Consider the following 15,195-nt stretch of genomic DNA (forward strand, 5'->3'; position numbering starts at 1 on the left):
TTTTGTGTTGCTTTCTTAATGAATCAATGCAGAAAACCTGGGCAGGGGGGCAATTTGCCCCAGGTAACAGCTCCTGGAAGAATAAAGGTCTAAAGGATTTAAAATATGTCCCTGTTGCTCCCCAGCATGAGCAGAAATGGTCATGACCTGGCTCTGAGCTTCTCCCACTGAGACATCGATTAAAGTGTCTTGAAATATATTCATCAGTGATACACTCAAAGGTAACTAATGACCCTCGTTATTGCTGTGGTAGGAGCTAAAAAAGAACCATGTCTGGGCACCTTTACATGAGGAAGATGCTTCCCGGTGTGACTGCAGAGACCTGTGCAGAAAACCCGTTGTAGGAAGAAATAAACCCATTCAGAAACCTTATTTTTGGTCAAAGTTCAACTGGTTTGGAGCTGCACGTTTTTCTCTGATCTCTTTACATAGAGTGAGGGATTAAGCCCCAGAACTTTGCCACAGGATGAGTACCAGAAAACTCTTCAAAAAGAGGGAAACCAGACAAGTCCTGCTTTGAAAAGAGCCAGGAACTATGAGTCCTTCCCACCCCTGAGCACGGAGTCCTGAAATAAAGCCCAGCCACGCTACACGTGTTACAACCCCCTGCTTTTAGCGGGGGAAATTATAGATACTGCAGCAACGTCCCAATGGGATGAGTTGCATTTGCCTCCTGGAAACACAACAGATGATCATTCCCATCCCAGACTCACTGCTCCTTCTCTCATTCAGGCTTTACCATCCTCCCAGAGCTGAGAAAAAACCCAAAACGTCTCAATTTTGACCACGGCCGCCCAGGGAGACGGTTGGAAATGGAGTTGAGCCTTATCAGTGCTTCCCCAGCAAGATTCCGGCACCAACCCCGGCGCCGCAGCGAGCGCCGCTCCCCTCCCACGCCGACTGCTGCGACTTGACTGTAATTTGGCTCTATTTAATAATTACCGTTACTCTGTAATTATCGCTCTCTGCTTTTTCTCTTTGTTAGCGTTTGCTGGGGAGGGGGGAAGCAGCTCTTCTGCTGCTAAAGACGCCGTGGATTCGCCGCTTGCTGCAGCCGAGTTTAACCAAAAACCGCGGTTTAAAGTCACCGATGTCACGGTGAGATGCTGGGGGCCGTTCACTTGCTGTTCCTACCCCCAGCTAAGCAGACACAAGCTCCCACAGCACAGGGGAGGCTAATTAAAGAGTAAGGTGATCAAGGAGTGCTGCTTCAGAGCCATTATTATTGAAATGAGACAGCAAGGGAGGCAGGAGCCTTAATGAAATGGGGGAGGAAGGGAATTAGAGGGAGAACAGCCTGGGAAAAGCAGGGGGACCTGGCTTGTGGCAGATGTGGCGCAGAAACCAAAACAGCAGCGTCCTGAAGAGCTCAGACACCCTCATTCCCATCATCCCGGGGCTAAAACACAGTTTATGTTCATCCCAGACTGTGCAAGGCCCAGCTTAGGAAGGCCGGCTCTTGCTGCGGGGGCCAGAGCGGATCTTCAGCATGATGCATCTTGCCCTAATTAGCGAGAGTCCTGGAAATGACGTGCTCCAGACAAGCTGCCACCACACCAGACAAGCTGCTCTGCACACTTGTCCAGACCTGCAGGAGAATTTGCTTGAGCAACACTCAGAGCTGAGCCTAAGAGTTATCCCAGCAGGGCCAGTACTGGTTTTATTTGGCTTGTGCCCATTTAGCAGCCTGATGGACTTTTGGACACGGGCGGTGGCCAAACCAGCCCCTCTCACCGCATTCCAGCTGTGGTTTTGCTTCGGCGACCATGGAGGAGAAGCCACACAAGTCTTTGGTTGCCCAGCTAAGGGAAGCGCAATTCCAGCCCTTGCATTTGTGTCTCTTGCAGAAAGCATTTTCTCCCATGGATCAACCAGAGAGAGCAGCACCGCGGATCAATCCTGCCCACCTGGGCTGGAGCTGGAACTGTGAGTTACAAAAACACGAATCTGAACCACTCGAGTCACACAGAAAATCACTCTGGCTAATCCTTACTTATTAATACAAACTGCTGCCCAGATGGAGAGTATAATATTCATGTTTTCCTCAAATCTCTCAGAAAACAGGCAACTGCAAGAGCATCCTTGCTTCCATCTCTCCCCACGACGCCTTTGTCCCAACCGCGTCTCAATTGAACGCGTTGCTGGTGAAAGGTTTGATCTCCAGCGAGACAGACGCCTCCTGCTCCATGTGCATCACCACGGGCAAGGCAGGGCCAGAGGGCTCGGAGATCTGAGAAACCTTCTCAGGAGACACCTCATTGCTTTCCATGTGCAAAGCAGCGTGCGGGAGCAGCTGGGGGTAGCTGAGCGTCACCACATCCTTCTGGTACGTGGTGTCATGGTGGTAGGAGACCAGCTCGTTGCTCAAGTTCACCGTCCGCACCGCGTTGCTGGGGCAGAAGCAGCCGCGGCCCAAGATGGAGGCAAAAGCTCTTCGAAAGTCTGCGTTGAAGGCGTAGATGATGGGGTTGAGGGAAGAGTTGGCCCACCCGAACCAGACGAAGGTGTCGAAGATGGTCTCGCTGACACAAGGTCGCTCTCCCGGCTTGCGTAGGTCAAGGTTACAGAAGGGTACCACGCAGTTGAGCACGAAGAAGGGCAGCCAGCAGAAGACAAAGACGCCCATGATGATGAAGAGAGTCTTGAGGACCTTGGTCTCCTTCTTGAAGGAGTTCCTCATAGAGGCCTCATGCGGGCAGTCGCTGCCGTGGCAGCTTTGGGCATGTTCCACCGCCCTCTCCAGGGAGGAGATCCTGCGGATCTGCCGCTGGGCGATGCGGAAGATGCGGGTGTAGGTCCCAATCATGATGGCAACGGGGATGTAGAAGCTAATGAGAGAAGATGAGATGGCGTAAGTCCTGTTGAGGCTGGAATCGCAGTTCTCCTCCTCCCTGGTGCCATTAAAACCTGGTTCCTGTTGGCTGAGGAGCTCACGGTCCTTGTGCCACTTCAGCTGCACAGGGATGAAGGAAATCAAGAGAGACAGGAGCCAAGCCACCCCGATCATGATGAACGCTACGTGCTTCGTCATCTTCCTCTCGTAACGGAAAGGGTTGGAAATGGCCCAGTAACGGTCCACGCTGATGATGCACAAATTGAGGATGGATGCTGTAGAGCACATGATGTCAAAAGCCACCCAAACGTCACAGAAAGCCCCAAAAGGCCAGAACCCCACCACCTCGGTGGCCGCCTTCCAGGGCATCACCAGCACGGCCACGAAGAGGTCGGACACCGCCAAGGAGATGACGAAGAGATGGGTGACCTTGGAGCGCAGGTGTCTGAACTTGACCATGGCCACGCACACCAGGGTGTTGCCCAGGAGCGTGGAGAGGATGAGGAGGGACAGCAAGGCAGCTGTCACCACACGCGAGGACAACTCGGAGCTGCCTCCCTCTGCCCAGCTCTCCCCCGTGCCATTGATCGCATCCTGCCCGTCTTCTGCGGAGGAGTAAAAACCATCCATGAGTCCCCCTTTTTTCCAGTTTCCGCGGATCTTCAAGCCCCCATCAGCATCCAAACCCCCTTTTTACCGACACCTCAGAGGCACCGACCAAAATCCTGCCAGGATGGAACATCTTCCTCCTTCCCAAGTCTCCTGCTGGTGGCGTTTGGGGTTGTTTTTTCCCCCACTTCTCTTTCTCTGCAGTGAGCCGGCACTCACCGAGCTGGGAGGGTTTTGTTCTGAGCCTTCCTCCCTCTCTTCTCTCCGAAGCTCTTCCTCTTTGCCGATGTGACGCTCACTGCAGAATCCCACTCGATCCCTTCTGCACCGGGAGTATCTGGCTCTTCCTGCTCTTGCAGGCGGATCTTTCCAGCTGATAAAGCAGGCTGCTCTTCCCTCCGGTGCTGATCGCATCTGGATTGAGACCCCAGGTCGGTTCTCCGAGAACTTGGCATTGGGAACCTGCAGCTGATGGGGTGAGTTGCTTGGGAATTAGGGGATAGGGTTGAAGGGGTAAAATAACAAACATTCCAGATTTGAGGGTCTCCAGTGCGAATCAGGGTGGAAATGTAATGTGCTTGGTCTCTGAATAAGAGACATTTGAATTCACTGCACAGGCGCTGAGTCGCGGCTCAGATACGTGACCCTAAGCCAGCTCCTCCATCCCAAGCTACCCAGCTGCAAGTGCTGCAAAACCAGCGCTTACTTTCCATTAAAAAATTCCTTCAAGTCTGCAGGAAAAATAAAAACAACACACAAAAAACCCCAAACAAACAACACCACAAAGAAACCCACCCAGCCAACCAGCAAATGCAGACCAAAAAACAAACACCTTGTACAAATCAAAGCTTTTCATTCTCAAAATATCAGAGTTTCCAGTGTTCATTCCAGGGGAGTTTATATGTAGAACCAAAGAGGACGCTGAACATCACTTGGATAATGTTTTTGTCGTGAATAATCACGGGTATTGTCAATAAACTGATTCTCTTTCAAGTTGCTCATTGTTTCTTTTCTTTACTCCCCTTCTTACCCCATGAAAGGCTCAGACTGACAAGCAAACTGCTCTGCAGGACTCTCCCCTGTTCTGTGGTACTAGGAACTAGGTCTGACCTAGTAAGGCACAGTTTAGCCTTGGAAGCAAGACAATCCCATCCATCGCTTTGTAACTAAAGCCACTCTAAGCAAAAGGGCTCGTTTGATCAAAAAACGTCAGAAAAATCCTTTTGGAGGGAAGATTCCTCGAGAGCCAGCTCTGCAACTGCAGCTTAAACCAGGACCAGCTTTGGAGAAACTGGCAAACTGGCCAAGGTGGGAAAGAGCAGCAAGAGCTTTCCCAATCAACCCCCAAAACCAACCAGGCAGTTCAGCATGAACTCACCCGTTATGTTGGTGTTTGCTGCAGTGTATCACAACCTGCCCCTCACCTCTGAAGAACGCACAGCCAACCTACACAGCCTCAGGTTTAACTAACCCCGCGACCCAGGCTTTGCATAAACCCAGATGGAGCGGGAACTGCCCAAGAACAACTGTCGAACAAGAGCGCAGTTATAGCCTTGAAGATACGGCAGTGAGCAGCGTGCCCCTAAAGCAAACAGCGGGCTGCTTTGTGGCAGGTTAAAGTAAGTCCTTGCCAGCCTGTCGCGGCATTTCCTTCAGCAGGCTTTGCTTAATTAAGCCTTAACTAAGTTCCGCGTCTGCTCCTGCCAAGCGCCTGCACCCAGAGGAGCTGCTAGATGGCACCAGCAGCTCACGGGCCAGAATTCCACTTGGGTCCTTTTTGTCACACCAGCTCCTCCCCAAAGTTTCATCCAAGGAGAACACTGGTCACCCTGCGAGGATCCACGCAGATGAACCTTCTGCCCCAAGAGGGCTTTTCTTTCTTGTATTCCCTCTACTGGGCTCAAAGATTTAAGATGCAAGACGCAAACGGGATGTTTTCACCGCTGCGATGGCAGGTGACCTGGCACACAGCGTTAAATCACAGCAGAGGCTCAGACCACAGAGCTAAGCCAGACTTATTCCTCGAGACACAAGGAAACCTTCATCCTCCTCAGGAGCTTAAAACCATCTAGGAAAGGATCTCACCCTTATACGCTGCTTATAGGGAACCAGCCATTCAAAGGCAGGTCAACAGGAGGAAAAAGGGTCCAATACGTTACCGGGTTTCTACGCATCTCGGGACACACCTAACGAAGAGAGGAGCGTTAATTCTGCTGTCAGGGACAAACACAATCCAGCTACTCAAACAAAACCTCCGCGGTTACTCCTGTTCCCAGATTAACTCCTCCTGCCCGCTAGATACAATCATCTCTACTCAGAGAACTGTTCTGCTGCGTTGTATTACCAAACACTTGCTGCATTTCCTCACATAAGGAGCTGCTATTTTTTCTGAGAATCAAGTCAAGTACTATTTTAAACAGCACTCCAATATGATAAGATTCCAGTTTGGTGGCAATTCAGCTCTAAGGCTGTTTTATAAGCTGCCCTCTATTTCCCTTCCCTGCTGTCGCACCAAAATATACTCAAAATTCTCTATTCAGCCATGTTGATTACATTCCCCACTTTGCATCAAAGGCAGAAAATTACAAGCCACTTCAAATAAAGCAGCAGCTGCTGGGGTTTAACTCTGAAACGCCTCTTCCAGGGCGCTGTCTCCATCAGATGCATTACAGCGTTCCAGGAGAGCGTTTGTTCCTACAATCGGAACAAGAAGCTGCCCAAAAATTGGGCCACAATGAAGTTTATGTATTGTTTAGTACAAAACCAAGGGGTGAATGAGAAGCGACGCCCTGGTGTAGGTTTCCTCGTGGTCTCAGCGAGGTGGTTTAGGCAAAGGATTCTGTTCTGTGCAAGCCCTGAGCTGCGCTAGTTTGGGATGCGCAATGATGAAGAAGAAGTGGAAAGGTAAGACAGGCTGGAGCAAAGAAAAAGCAGCAAGCTGTCCAAAACAATGCTCATAAAACAAAGGCACCACAACCAAAATCCAGTACAGGCCATGTGGTAAAAACAGACCATGTTTAACTTTATAAACGCAAAGAAAAGCTCTGGGAAATCAAAGCCTGCTACCACGACCGCTCAGTTGTTGAGCAAGCAGCCCAGGAATCTGCCCATTTGCTTCCAGCAGACGAGTTTTCCAGCTGCAGAAGCACAGCTGGAACAGCACAGAGAAAAGGAGACACCACAAGGGACTCCGGTTCCTCCCCTTTATTACATGGAGGCAGAAAACAGTGGGTTTTCTCCCGTTTACTTACAAAGGAAGGGAATACAGAGCTTCAAGTCATTTCACATTAATTCCGCGCACAGCCTGGGGAAACGACCAGGCTACCGCGCACCTTCTCGTGACCAAAGTGACAAAGAAGCCAGAGCCGACAGCACCCTAGTGACACCTCTCATTTCTTCCCCTGCCCTCTGGGGCTAAAGCTGGGTCGTCAATAATTAACTCCAGCCCTAATATACCGCTCACCCAAGCTGGCGTCCGCAAGGCTGTAGCGATGGAGGCAGAGGTGGATGGTGATGGGAATACATTCCGAGTCGGGGAGGAGGATTTGTTACATGGAGATGTTGCTCCTCGCTCCCTGGCCAGGCTCTGTGTGCAGAAAGCCCAGTTAACAGCACATTCCCCTCCGAAATGATCCATTTATTCACATTCGCTATCAGGCTTTCTGTTCTTCCACGTGCATACGCAGAATAAAAAAGGGACCTGCAAAAGATGGCGATCTCGCTTCTGATAGGGAAAGAGACTCTGAAAACCATCTTCACTTGCTGTGCTTTTTTCTTGCATTAGAAACATTAACAGGGTTTTGTTTTGGGGCTTTCTGGTAACCCATAGTCTTGTGGAATTGCAGCATCAAGACCAAAGGCCAAATCAAGGCTGTTATACAAACCCATCCTCTCAAAGAGGCAAAATCCCTTCTCCTCCCACCCCAAATCGCTCAATGAGAGCTCAAAGCAGATCAGCCTGCAGCTCCCAACAGGTTTTGCAAAGAGGGAAGATAGAAAAATACCAAACAGCTCCAATTTCAAGTAACAGCAAGCAGAAAATTGTGTTACAGTGACTGCAAGCCTCCAGCACAACAGGCAGCGTAAGGAACTCCACCTCAGATCTTTTGCAGGTCTCCCTTTTAAGGCCTTAGTGTCGGTACAGAAAGAGGATCTACTTTTGTCTTGTGCTTGCAATTGCTGCCCTCTAGAGCAGCAATAAAATCTACAATTTAACAGGTACAGTGTCTAGTTGGCCACGACCGTGCAAAATACAGACAGGGAGGGAGAGAACTATTAACAGATGTTTAAGCTCGTTGCAGATAAGTACCGTCCTTGACATGAGTTATGTGCCAAGTGTTTTAAACAACCACACAAACAGCCAAATGTTGAGCAACTGCAACACCGCTGCAACTCAGGTTCTCAACATCAGCCACAGCAAAGGAAAAAGAAAATCAAAATAAAGCCCAAACCAAGCACTGTTATGGACATAGAGTTTATCTTCACTGGGCAGAAGAGTGAATTGGGTTCCCAGAAGGGAAGACTGGATGTCGCAGAGTGACTTGGGATCGCAAGTCACACCGAGACTGGTGCAGATGTTGGCACAGATGTTGGCACAGAGATGACAAACACCAGCTGGGGCCAGTTCCAGAGTGGATTGTCACGGCGAGAGATCCTGTTGCTGAGCGAAGTGATACCCATGAAATACGGGAGCGTTGCTCCTCTCCCCAGAAGTCCTAGTCATTAGTTAAGGAACTTTTAAGACAACTTCTCAAACTGCAACAACAGGATTCTGTTGGGTCTTTAGAGATTCAGTCCCAGAGCTGTTTGGGGTTCAGAGGAAGCAGAGGGAGTCTTTTGTGCCAAATCTGTAAAGAAAATTGAGACAGAAGGAGATCAGTTTTCAACAGTAAGAGGGACTGGAGGAACGAGATCAACATATACAATTGCAGAGCACCTCGGTGCTTCAATATTTAATTGCATTCTCTTGGAAACACATGCTTCATGTTCGATACGGGCTGCTGAGCGTTCTGCTCTGAAACCTGAGAGTATCGGCTGCCCAAATCAGAAGAAAATTATATGGGCAGTTCTGTGTCATTGTTTAAGAGATTCCTGAAAGGAAAATTAACGTCTATTTAGCCCTGTCCAAGACAGGTCTATGGAAAACTCAGCATGTAGCTCAAGCCCATAAGCTCTGGCCATTCACTGTTACTAAACCAAGACTAGTTTAGTACTAGTTTAAGCAGAAATCATATCTATAACATGAGACATAGTAAACATTCCAGGACAGAGAAAGTGCTGCATGTTTGGCAGCAACAGGCACGAAAATGCTGGTCTGCTTCATCACTGTTAACTGAGCACACAAAAAAACCACTGCCTGGGGTTGTTAAAAAACAACAAAAAAGGGTTAATCCAAGCACCAGCCCTCCCGTAGGGCCTGCAGCTTTCCCTGCACCCCACGGCAAAAAGCCCAGGCAGAATTTCTAACAAAAAAAGGGTAGTTCTCTCACGACTGAGTCTGGTAGTGCAAGATCAAGCCACTGAGCACCTGGCAGGGACACCAGGAGAGCTTGATTTCAGCTGCCTAACTGGAAGTGGGCAAGATTCTGGCTCAGGTTTAAGTTCTGCTGGGCATCTTTCGCTTGGCAAGGCTCACACGACTTGCTGCCATCCGTACCTCCATCAGCAACAGAGAGCTTTTCCAACTCTGCTTCCAGCTCAGCATCAGAAATGGGTGGATTCAGCACCTTCTGGGGAACGGGAGGCAGATCTACAGGCTCCTTAGTCGAGTCCTGCAGGAGACTGTCCAGCTCCTTCTCAAGTTCCTCAGTGTCCACCTCTGCTGATTAAACAAAGCATTCAGTTCCAAGCAGAATTAAGTAGCATTGTTGCAGCACAGACCGAAATCCAAGTTTAGCAGGGGTATTATTACTCCCATCATCATTACTTGTAATAATAAGGAACTCCCTGTGCTGCTCTAAAGGTGAAAACTCAGTCCTGATCTCAGGGAGAAGCTATTCCTTTAGATCCCTCAGCACAAAGGCTTCTAAGGGCAAGAAAACATTTCGGCAGAGACAAACAAGCTGCAGCAACACACAGGTCAGAGGAAAAAGATCATCACTTCAATAACAAAGCAGCAGCCACTCTAAAAATAGATTTAAATCAACATGACAAGTCTGAACTGAGATCCAGCAGCTCTTAGAGACTGCAAGGATTTGGAGATGCACACATGTTGATTCCTCTGCAACCCACTGTCAGAGAAGAGAACTCTGTTGGTCCTCTCTCCCTCTCAAGGCACCAGCAGCAAAATCATTAGTATTTTTGTGTTTATCCTCCCAGGAAGGGCTGGAGGTACATGGGAAGGGAGTGGGGAAGGGTCAGCAGTGCAAAGGGCCAGCAGGGACAAGAGAAGATGAGAAAAGAATGAAAACCCCCCCAAAAAAACATACCTAGACCATTGATCCCCACTCCAGCCAGAGTCTGGGCTACTTCATCTTGAGTATCACAGAGCTGAGAAAAAACACACAGTGTTTGATACAGAATATAAGCTGATCTTAGGTCTTACTGTAGCCGCCTATGTCAAAAGTAGAAATAGCGATACGTAAACCCAAACACACCCAGTTATTTGAAGACCTCTGCTTGCTGATCTAAAAAGATCAGGATTAAATCAGTTTTCTCCGGTGGCATATGAAATAGAAACCAAAAAGCGCCAGAAGCCTCAGCGGTAATAGCTGGACAAGCTCGCTGCCTACATCCATGCACCACTTGCTTGTTTCTTTAGCTGTGCTCTTATTTCAGTACCTCTTGTATCTGATCCACCAGGTTCTCCGCCTTCTCCACAGTAACATCCTTCATGGACAGCTTCAGAGCTCCCACACCAGCCTGATAGGCACTAAAGACCTTAAAGAAAAATACACAAGGTTAAGAACAAAGAACAGGCTTCTCTCAAGACCTCTTATCCAAGCGGGACTCTCAGAAAAACATTAGGAAATGAAGCCACACCATCAGAGCAGAAAATACAGTCTCAGCAGCCACCTCACAGCCCTCAGACAGGAGCTCTGACAAGCAGGTAAAGCAGCAAAATGAGAAGAGCAGGGCTAAAGCGAGAAGTAGAAAATTAACACGTTACCATCTGGTCAGTCTGCGAGGCGTATATACGATCCAAGATCCCCTGCACGGCATCCAGCTTGGAATGGAGCTCTTCAATGCGCCTTTCTGTCCTTCGTTTGGATTTCAAACATCTCAGTGCCTGGAGACATTAGATACATGGGCTTGGATCACAAACCAGGCAGCAGCCAAAGAAAGTGTCAAAAAATAGCAGTCCCAGTGCAGCAAGGCACGCACACACCAGCTGGATTTAAGAGCTGGCTATTTCCATTCCTCTTCACATTGCTTTGGACAAATATGTTCTTATCTCCACCTGAAGGAGATGTCTGGCCTCAGAAACACCACTTCAACACATCAAGTTCAAGTACACAACACCCAACCCCAGCCATTATCTGCAGTTATGGAGCAGCTCCAAGACACTTGTAGTTCCTCTCAAGAAAAGGACTTACCAATTGCTTTTTCCCAGCCTTACAAGCGCTCCGGGCATCCTCTTTACACCTGTGCAGACGCAACAAGGAAAAAGCAGCTTATTGCTTTGCAAGCAGTAGTTGTTTTACACATCAGCAGCCATTCTCACTTCCTTGCTCTAATCCAGAGGTGACAGGGTAACAAAGTATTTTGGATACAAACACCCTCAAGCCGCTGTTGCTTCTCACAAATAGTCCTTGAGTGGATTCCAAATCCTCGCATGAACTTTTGGCAGCCATTCACTGCATGTTGTTTTTACAGGGATAAGGAACAAAGACTGGAAAACCTGCCTTACTACATGACTGTGGCTACTGTGTTTACCAAACAGGAAAGGATGACTTGCACTTTCAGAAAGCGGCTTCATTCTAACTCCGCGACAGGAATACAAAGTTCTACAGCACACGGACGTTCTGCCCACCACCCTTCCCCAAATTACTTCTCTGCTTCCTGGGAAAGGGACTCCACCTTCTGTGACAGCAGCTGTTCGCTTTGCATCAACTGATACACTCCGATGTCCACATCATTCATCGGGGAGACTTTGGCATGAAGACCTCGGGCAAACTTCACTATCTAAAACAAAAAACGCACATGCTCGAGTCTTGTCTCTACACCCTGTGCCTACATAAGAAATATTTTCACTTTGATGGAAGGAAAAGGTGTCTTTACACCCTCAGTTTAAGCCTTGCAATAGGACATGCCGGTCACCATATAATCTAATATTAAACTAGACAGGATTGGGGGACATCAATGTGGAAACAGAAAGCCCGAATGGAACACCCTGAAGATTTAACGCTATCCTGGTGCTCTGAACAGCGTCTGGCAACGTCGCACTTCTAAGTTCTTCAGTACTGAACTGCACAGGTAAAAGTGACATCTCTGTAGTTACTAATGGACAGGAACAGCGATTCCGGGGGTGTGGAACGATTTTAATTTGGGTAGCTGGGAACAGAGTGTAGATAACTACAGTGTCCACCAGTTTTCCAGCTGTTAAACTACATTGGTAATATCACAAATGTTTGATGTGGGAAAACAAGAACCTTCTGTGCAAGAACAAGGATTCAGTCTCACCTATAACCTTGTTACAATGTTGGAGTACATACAATTTACTTTTCCACACAAAAAACACCCATATTTAGCCAATAAAGCATTCTTTCCAGTCTGATGAAATGCAGGACGGGGATTATACCACCCAAAAGCAGTCACCTTTACCCTGTACCTTCTCTCCATTCTGTTCCAGGATCGTGACTCTCTTTTCCTTCTGCAGCTGGAGCAGCAACAAGTAGAACGTCCTTTCGTCTGGACAAACGCTGGCGCAGAGGGAACGCAGCTCTGAGAGGGCAACAACCGGGTGAGAAGAGAGCGCAGAGTTCTGATATAAGCGATAAACTTCCTCTGCCTTCTCCTGAAAGGAAGCGAAAGAGCTGCTTGTTAGCCTACACATCACTTTTCCTTCTTGCACAGCTGCCAAGCCCACACCTGCTTCCTCCCCACACACCGAAGGTGAAATGTTGTATGCATAGTATTTTGGGCCAAACTTTCAGAAAGCAACAGTAATGCTTGAAAGATATCACCATTAATGGAATGAAAAACGGTGGTTTTCCACAAGAACCAAAGCTACACTGCTCACATTCCCTGTGTGAATGCTATGGAACACAAGAACTACACAGGCAGCAAGTTGGTGTCTTCTGCAAATCGTGTCCCCCCCTCCCAAGTTTAAACCAAATAAAACTGTTTCTTTAATTTGCACTGTACTTGTACTCAAAGAGTCATTTTGCATCATTTGTATTTGGTCAGAGGAAAAAGTTTATCTCGTTATAATCCACATAAGACTACAGAAACAACTCCTTCCATCCACCCCCAGATTCCACATCAAGGTTTGTGGGTTTCCAGCCATCTTTTTAAAAGGTTTCTCTTCTCCCCCATGCACACACTCTCCCGCTGCCGAGGGAAGATACCGTCTGCTATCAGAATAACTACAAATAAACGAAAACATCTAAAGAGCTCTCGCATTTCTGCTAATCCCCATCATTTAGATGCCACTTGCAGGCAACAGCTAATTTTAACAGGCACTGAGTACAGAGAGGGACCCAAGGTCTCAACGGTGAGCACAGCACCAGGTTAGACTGAACAACATTTATTATTTCTTATTCCTGAGTTATTCCATCCATCTCTCTACAGGTTTTTAAACACCTAAGGAGTATAAATGAAGGTCTATTCAATGCTGATCTTTCCTCGCTAGCACATAAAACTACTCATAACCTTTCTGGAAATGTGTAACCTTGAGAAAGTTCTCAACACCACCCACCTGAAGCAGCTCCACATAAATCAGGACCTCCTCTTCCTCGGGGATTTTACTGTCACCCAGCACACTGGACAGAGTCCACTTCAGGGGCTTCAGAATGAAGACCCCCACTCCCCAGGAGATCCAGCTGCTGTCCACGCTGGCCATGAAGTCCGACTCCCTCTGCAGTTTGCCACGTCTGGAGAAGAAACACATACACAACTGAATACAATCAGGGTTAAACCCTTCCAGTGAGCAAGAGTGCCAGCGTGGGGTATTTTTATGTGAAACATTGCTCTGCGCTTTGTACATCCCCCGTCTGACATGTTACTATGATGCTCCACTAGATACAAGTGTATTCTGTTTAATATTTTTTCTAGTTTAGTAAATTTCTCCCAGTTTTCTGACTTAAAACTGACGAGGCATCCAACCAGGGTAGGGTCAGTTTTTAGAGGGGGAAGTTGTACATTTCAGGGTGCTTCATTCGCACCTTAAATTGCAAATAAAACCTCTAGAGCTGAGAGAAGCTGCATTTTGTATGTTGCAGACTCAGGCAGCTCCGCAGCTCCTGCTGTTCTTCAATCAGGGGTATCAGCCCCAAGCTCTAGTTACACAACACAAAGCACCCAGTTGTGAATACCAGCACACAATATCAGCACCACAGCACCGCACACCACTCACAGCTGGGTCGCCACAACAACCGTTTCAGGGAAACGTAACCCAATTTGACACAAAGCTCCTCCTGCACCTACAGCCTCCCCCAGCACAGCATTCCCTTGGGATCCCCCACAACACAACCCCATATTCCCTCGGGTTCCTCTGTGCTCTCCTCTCCTTTCCAAGCCCTAACACAGCAGCAAAACCCCCTCATGTTTTCCTGCAACCACCCATCCAAAACCAGCACCAAACATTCCCTCATGCCCACTGCACCCCTCCTTTTATCCAGCACCCTGCAGCGCTCTCCCCACCATGCACAGAGCGGGCAGAGAATCATTTTGGCTGGAAAAAAAGCCCAAGAACGAGTCGACCCATAACCCACCCCAGCACTGCCCCATGTCCTGAGAACCTCATCTCTGTGTCTGTCCAACCCTCCAGGGATGGTGACTCCAGCACTGCCCTGGGCAGCCTGTTCCAATGCCCCACAGCCCTTTGGGGAAGAAATTGTTCCCAGATCCAACCTCAACCTCCCCTGGCGCAACTTGAGGCCGTTTCCTCTGCTCCTGGCGCTTGTTCCTGGGGAGCAGAGCCCGACCCCCCCTGGCTCCAAGCTCCTTTCAGGCAGTTCAGAGATCAGAAGGTGTCCCCTCAGCTCCTGTTCTCCAGCTGAACCCCCCAGCTCCCTCAGCCGCTCCCATCACACTTGTGCTCATTCACACCCCCGTTCTCCAGCCACTTCCCCGGCCTCCCCGCGCTCCACCCCCGCAGCCGCAGGCCCCGCTACCTGAGCAGCTCCCGGAGGACGGTGCCGAGCCCCAGCGGGACGCTGCCCCGCCGCTCGAAGCCGTTCTGCAGCTCCCGCAGACAGGTCCGTACGACGCCCCGGCGGCGGCCGCGGGCCAGCACCAGCCCGACCCAGAAGGCCATCTTGCTGTCCCACTCGGTGCTGTTCACCTCGCGGCTCTGCTTAAAAGCCGAGAAGAGGAAAGCCATGCGCTCGTCGTCCGTCTCCCACTCGGGCGGCAGGTCCCCCTGCGGGGCCGGCCCAGGCGGCGCCCGCCCCGGGCTGCACATCTACGCGAGCCCCCGGCTCCGCCGCGGCCTCCGCCCGGCCGGGACCCGCCTGGTTGCTGGGGAGACGCACTGCGCAAGCGCGCTATCAACTCCCCCCTCGGTTGTCTCTGTGTGGGCTGCCCCGCGCCGCCTCCCCCCCCGCCCGCCGTGGTACGGTCCCGCGCCTGCGCACTGCGCGCTGCCTTCC

At 49.5% G+C, this 15,195-nt stretch overlaps 2 protein-coding genes across 2 annotated transcripts; both read right to left on the bottom strand.

Annotated features, from left to right (window-relative positions):
- Positions 1 to 2,084: 2,084 nt before the first annotated feature.
- On the bottom strand, positions 2,085 to 3,481 carry LOC136112226 (D(1) dopamine receptor-like). Its single transcript, XM_065856760.2, has one exon. The coding sequence runs from the start codon at positions 3,461 to 3,463 to the stop codon at positions 2,126 to 2,128; it is 1,338 nt and encodes a 445-aa protein (XP_065712832.1). The 5' UTR covers positions 3,464 to 3,481; the 3' UTR covers positions 2,085 to 2,125.
- Positions 3,482 to 6,631: 3,150 nt separating this feature from the next.
- On the bottom strand, positions 6,632 to 15,081 carry CHMP7 (charged multivesicular body protein 7). The gene is made up of 10 exons (XM_065856785.2): positions 14,719 to 15,081; positions 13,302 to 13,476; positions 12,213 to 12,398; positions 11,433 to 11,566; positions 10,978 to 11,026; positions 10,551 to 10,670; positions 10,223 to 10,321; positions 9,871 to 9,931; positions 9,099 to 9,260; positions 6,632 to 8,289 (listed from the first exon to the last, which is right to left on the bottom strand). Exons 1-10 carry the CDS (start codon positions 15,006 to 15,008, stop codon positions 8,225 to 8,227), a joined length of 1,341 nt encoding a protein of 446 aa, XP_065712857.1. The 5' UTR covers positions 15,009 to 15,081; the 3' UTR covers positions 6,632 to 8,224.
- Positions 15,082 to 15,195: the final 114 nt, after the last annotated feature.

This window comes from Patagioenas fasciata, chromosome 26, assembly GCF_037038585.1.
Source record: "Patagioenas fasciata isolate bPatFas1 chromosome 26, bPatFas1.hap1, whole genome shotgun sequence".
In the NCBI taxonomy this organism is placed as follows: domain Eukaryota; kingdom Metazoa; phylum Chordata; class Aves; order Columbiformes; family Columbidae; genus Patagioenas; species Patagioenas fasciata.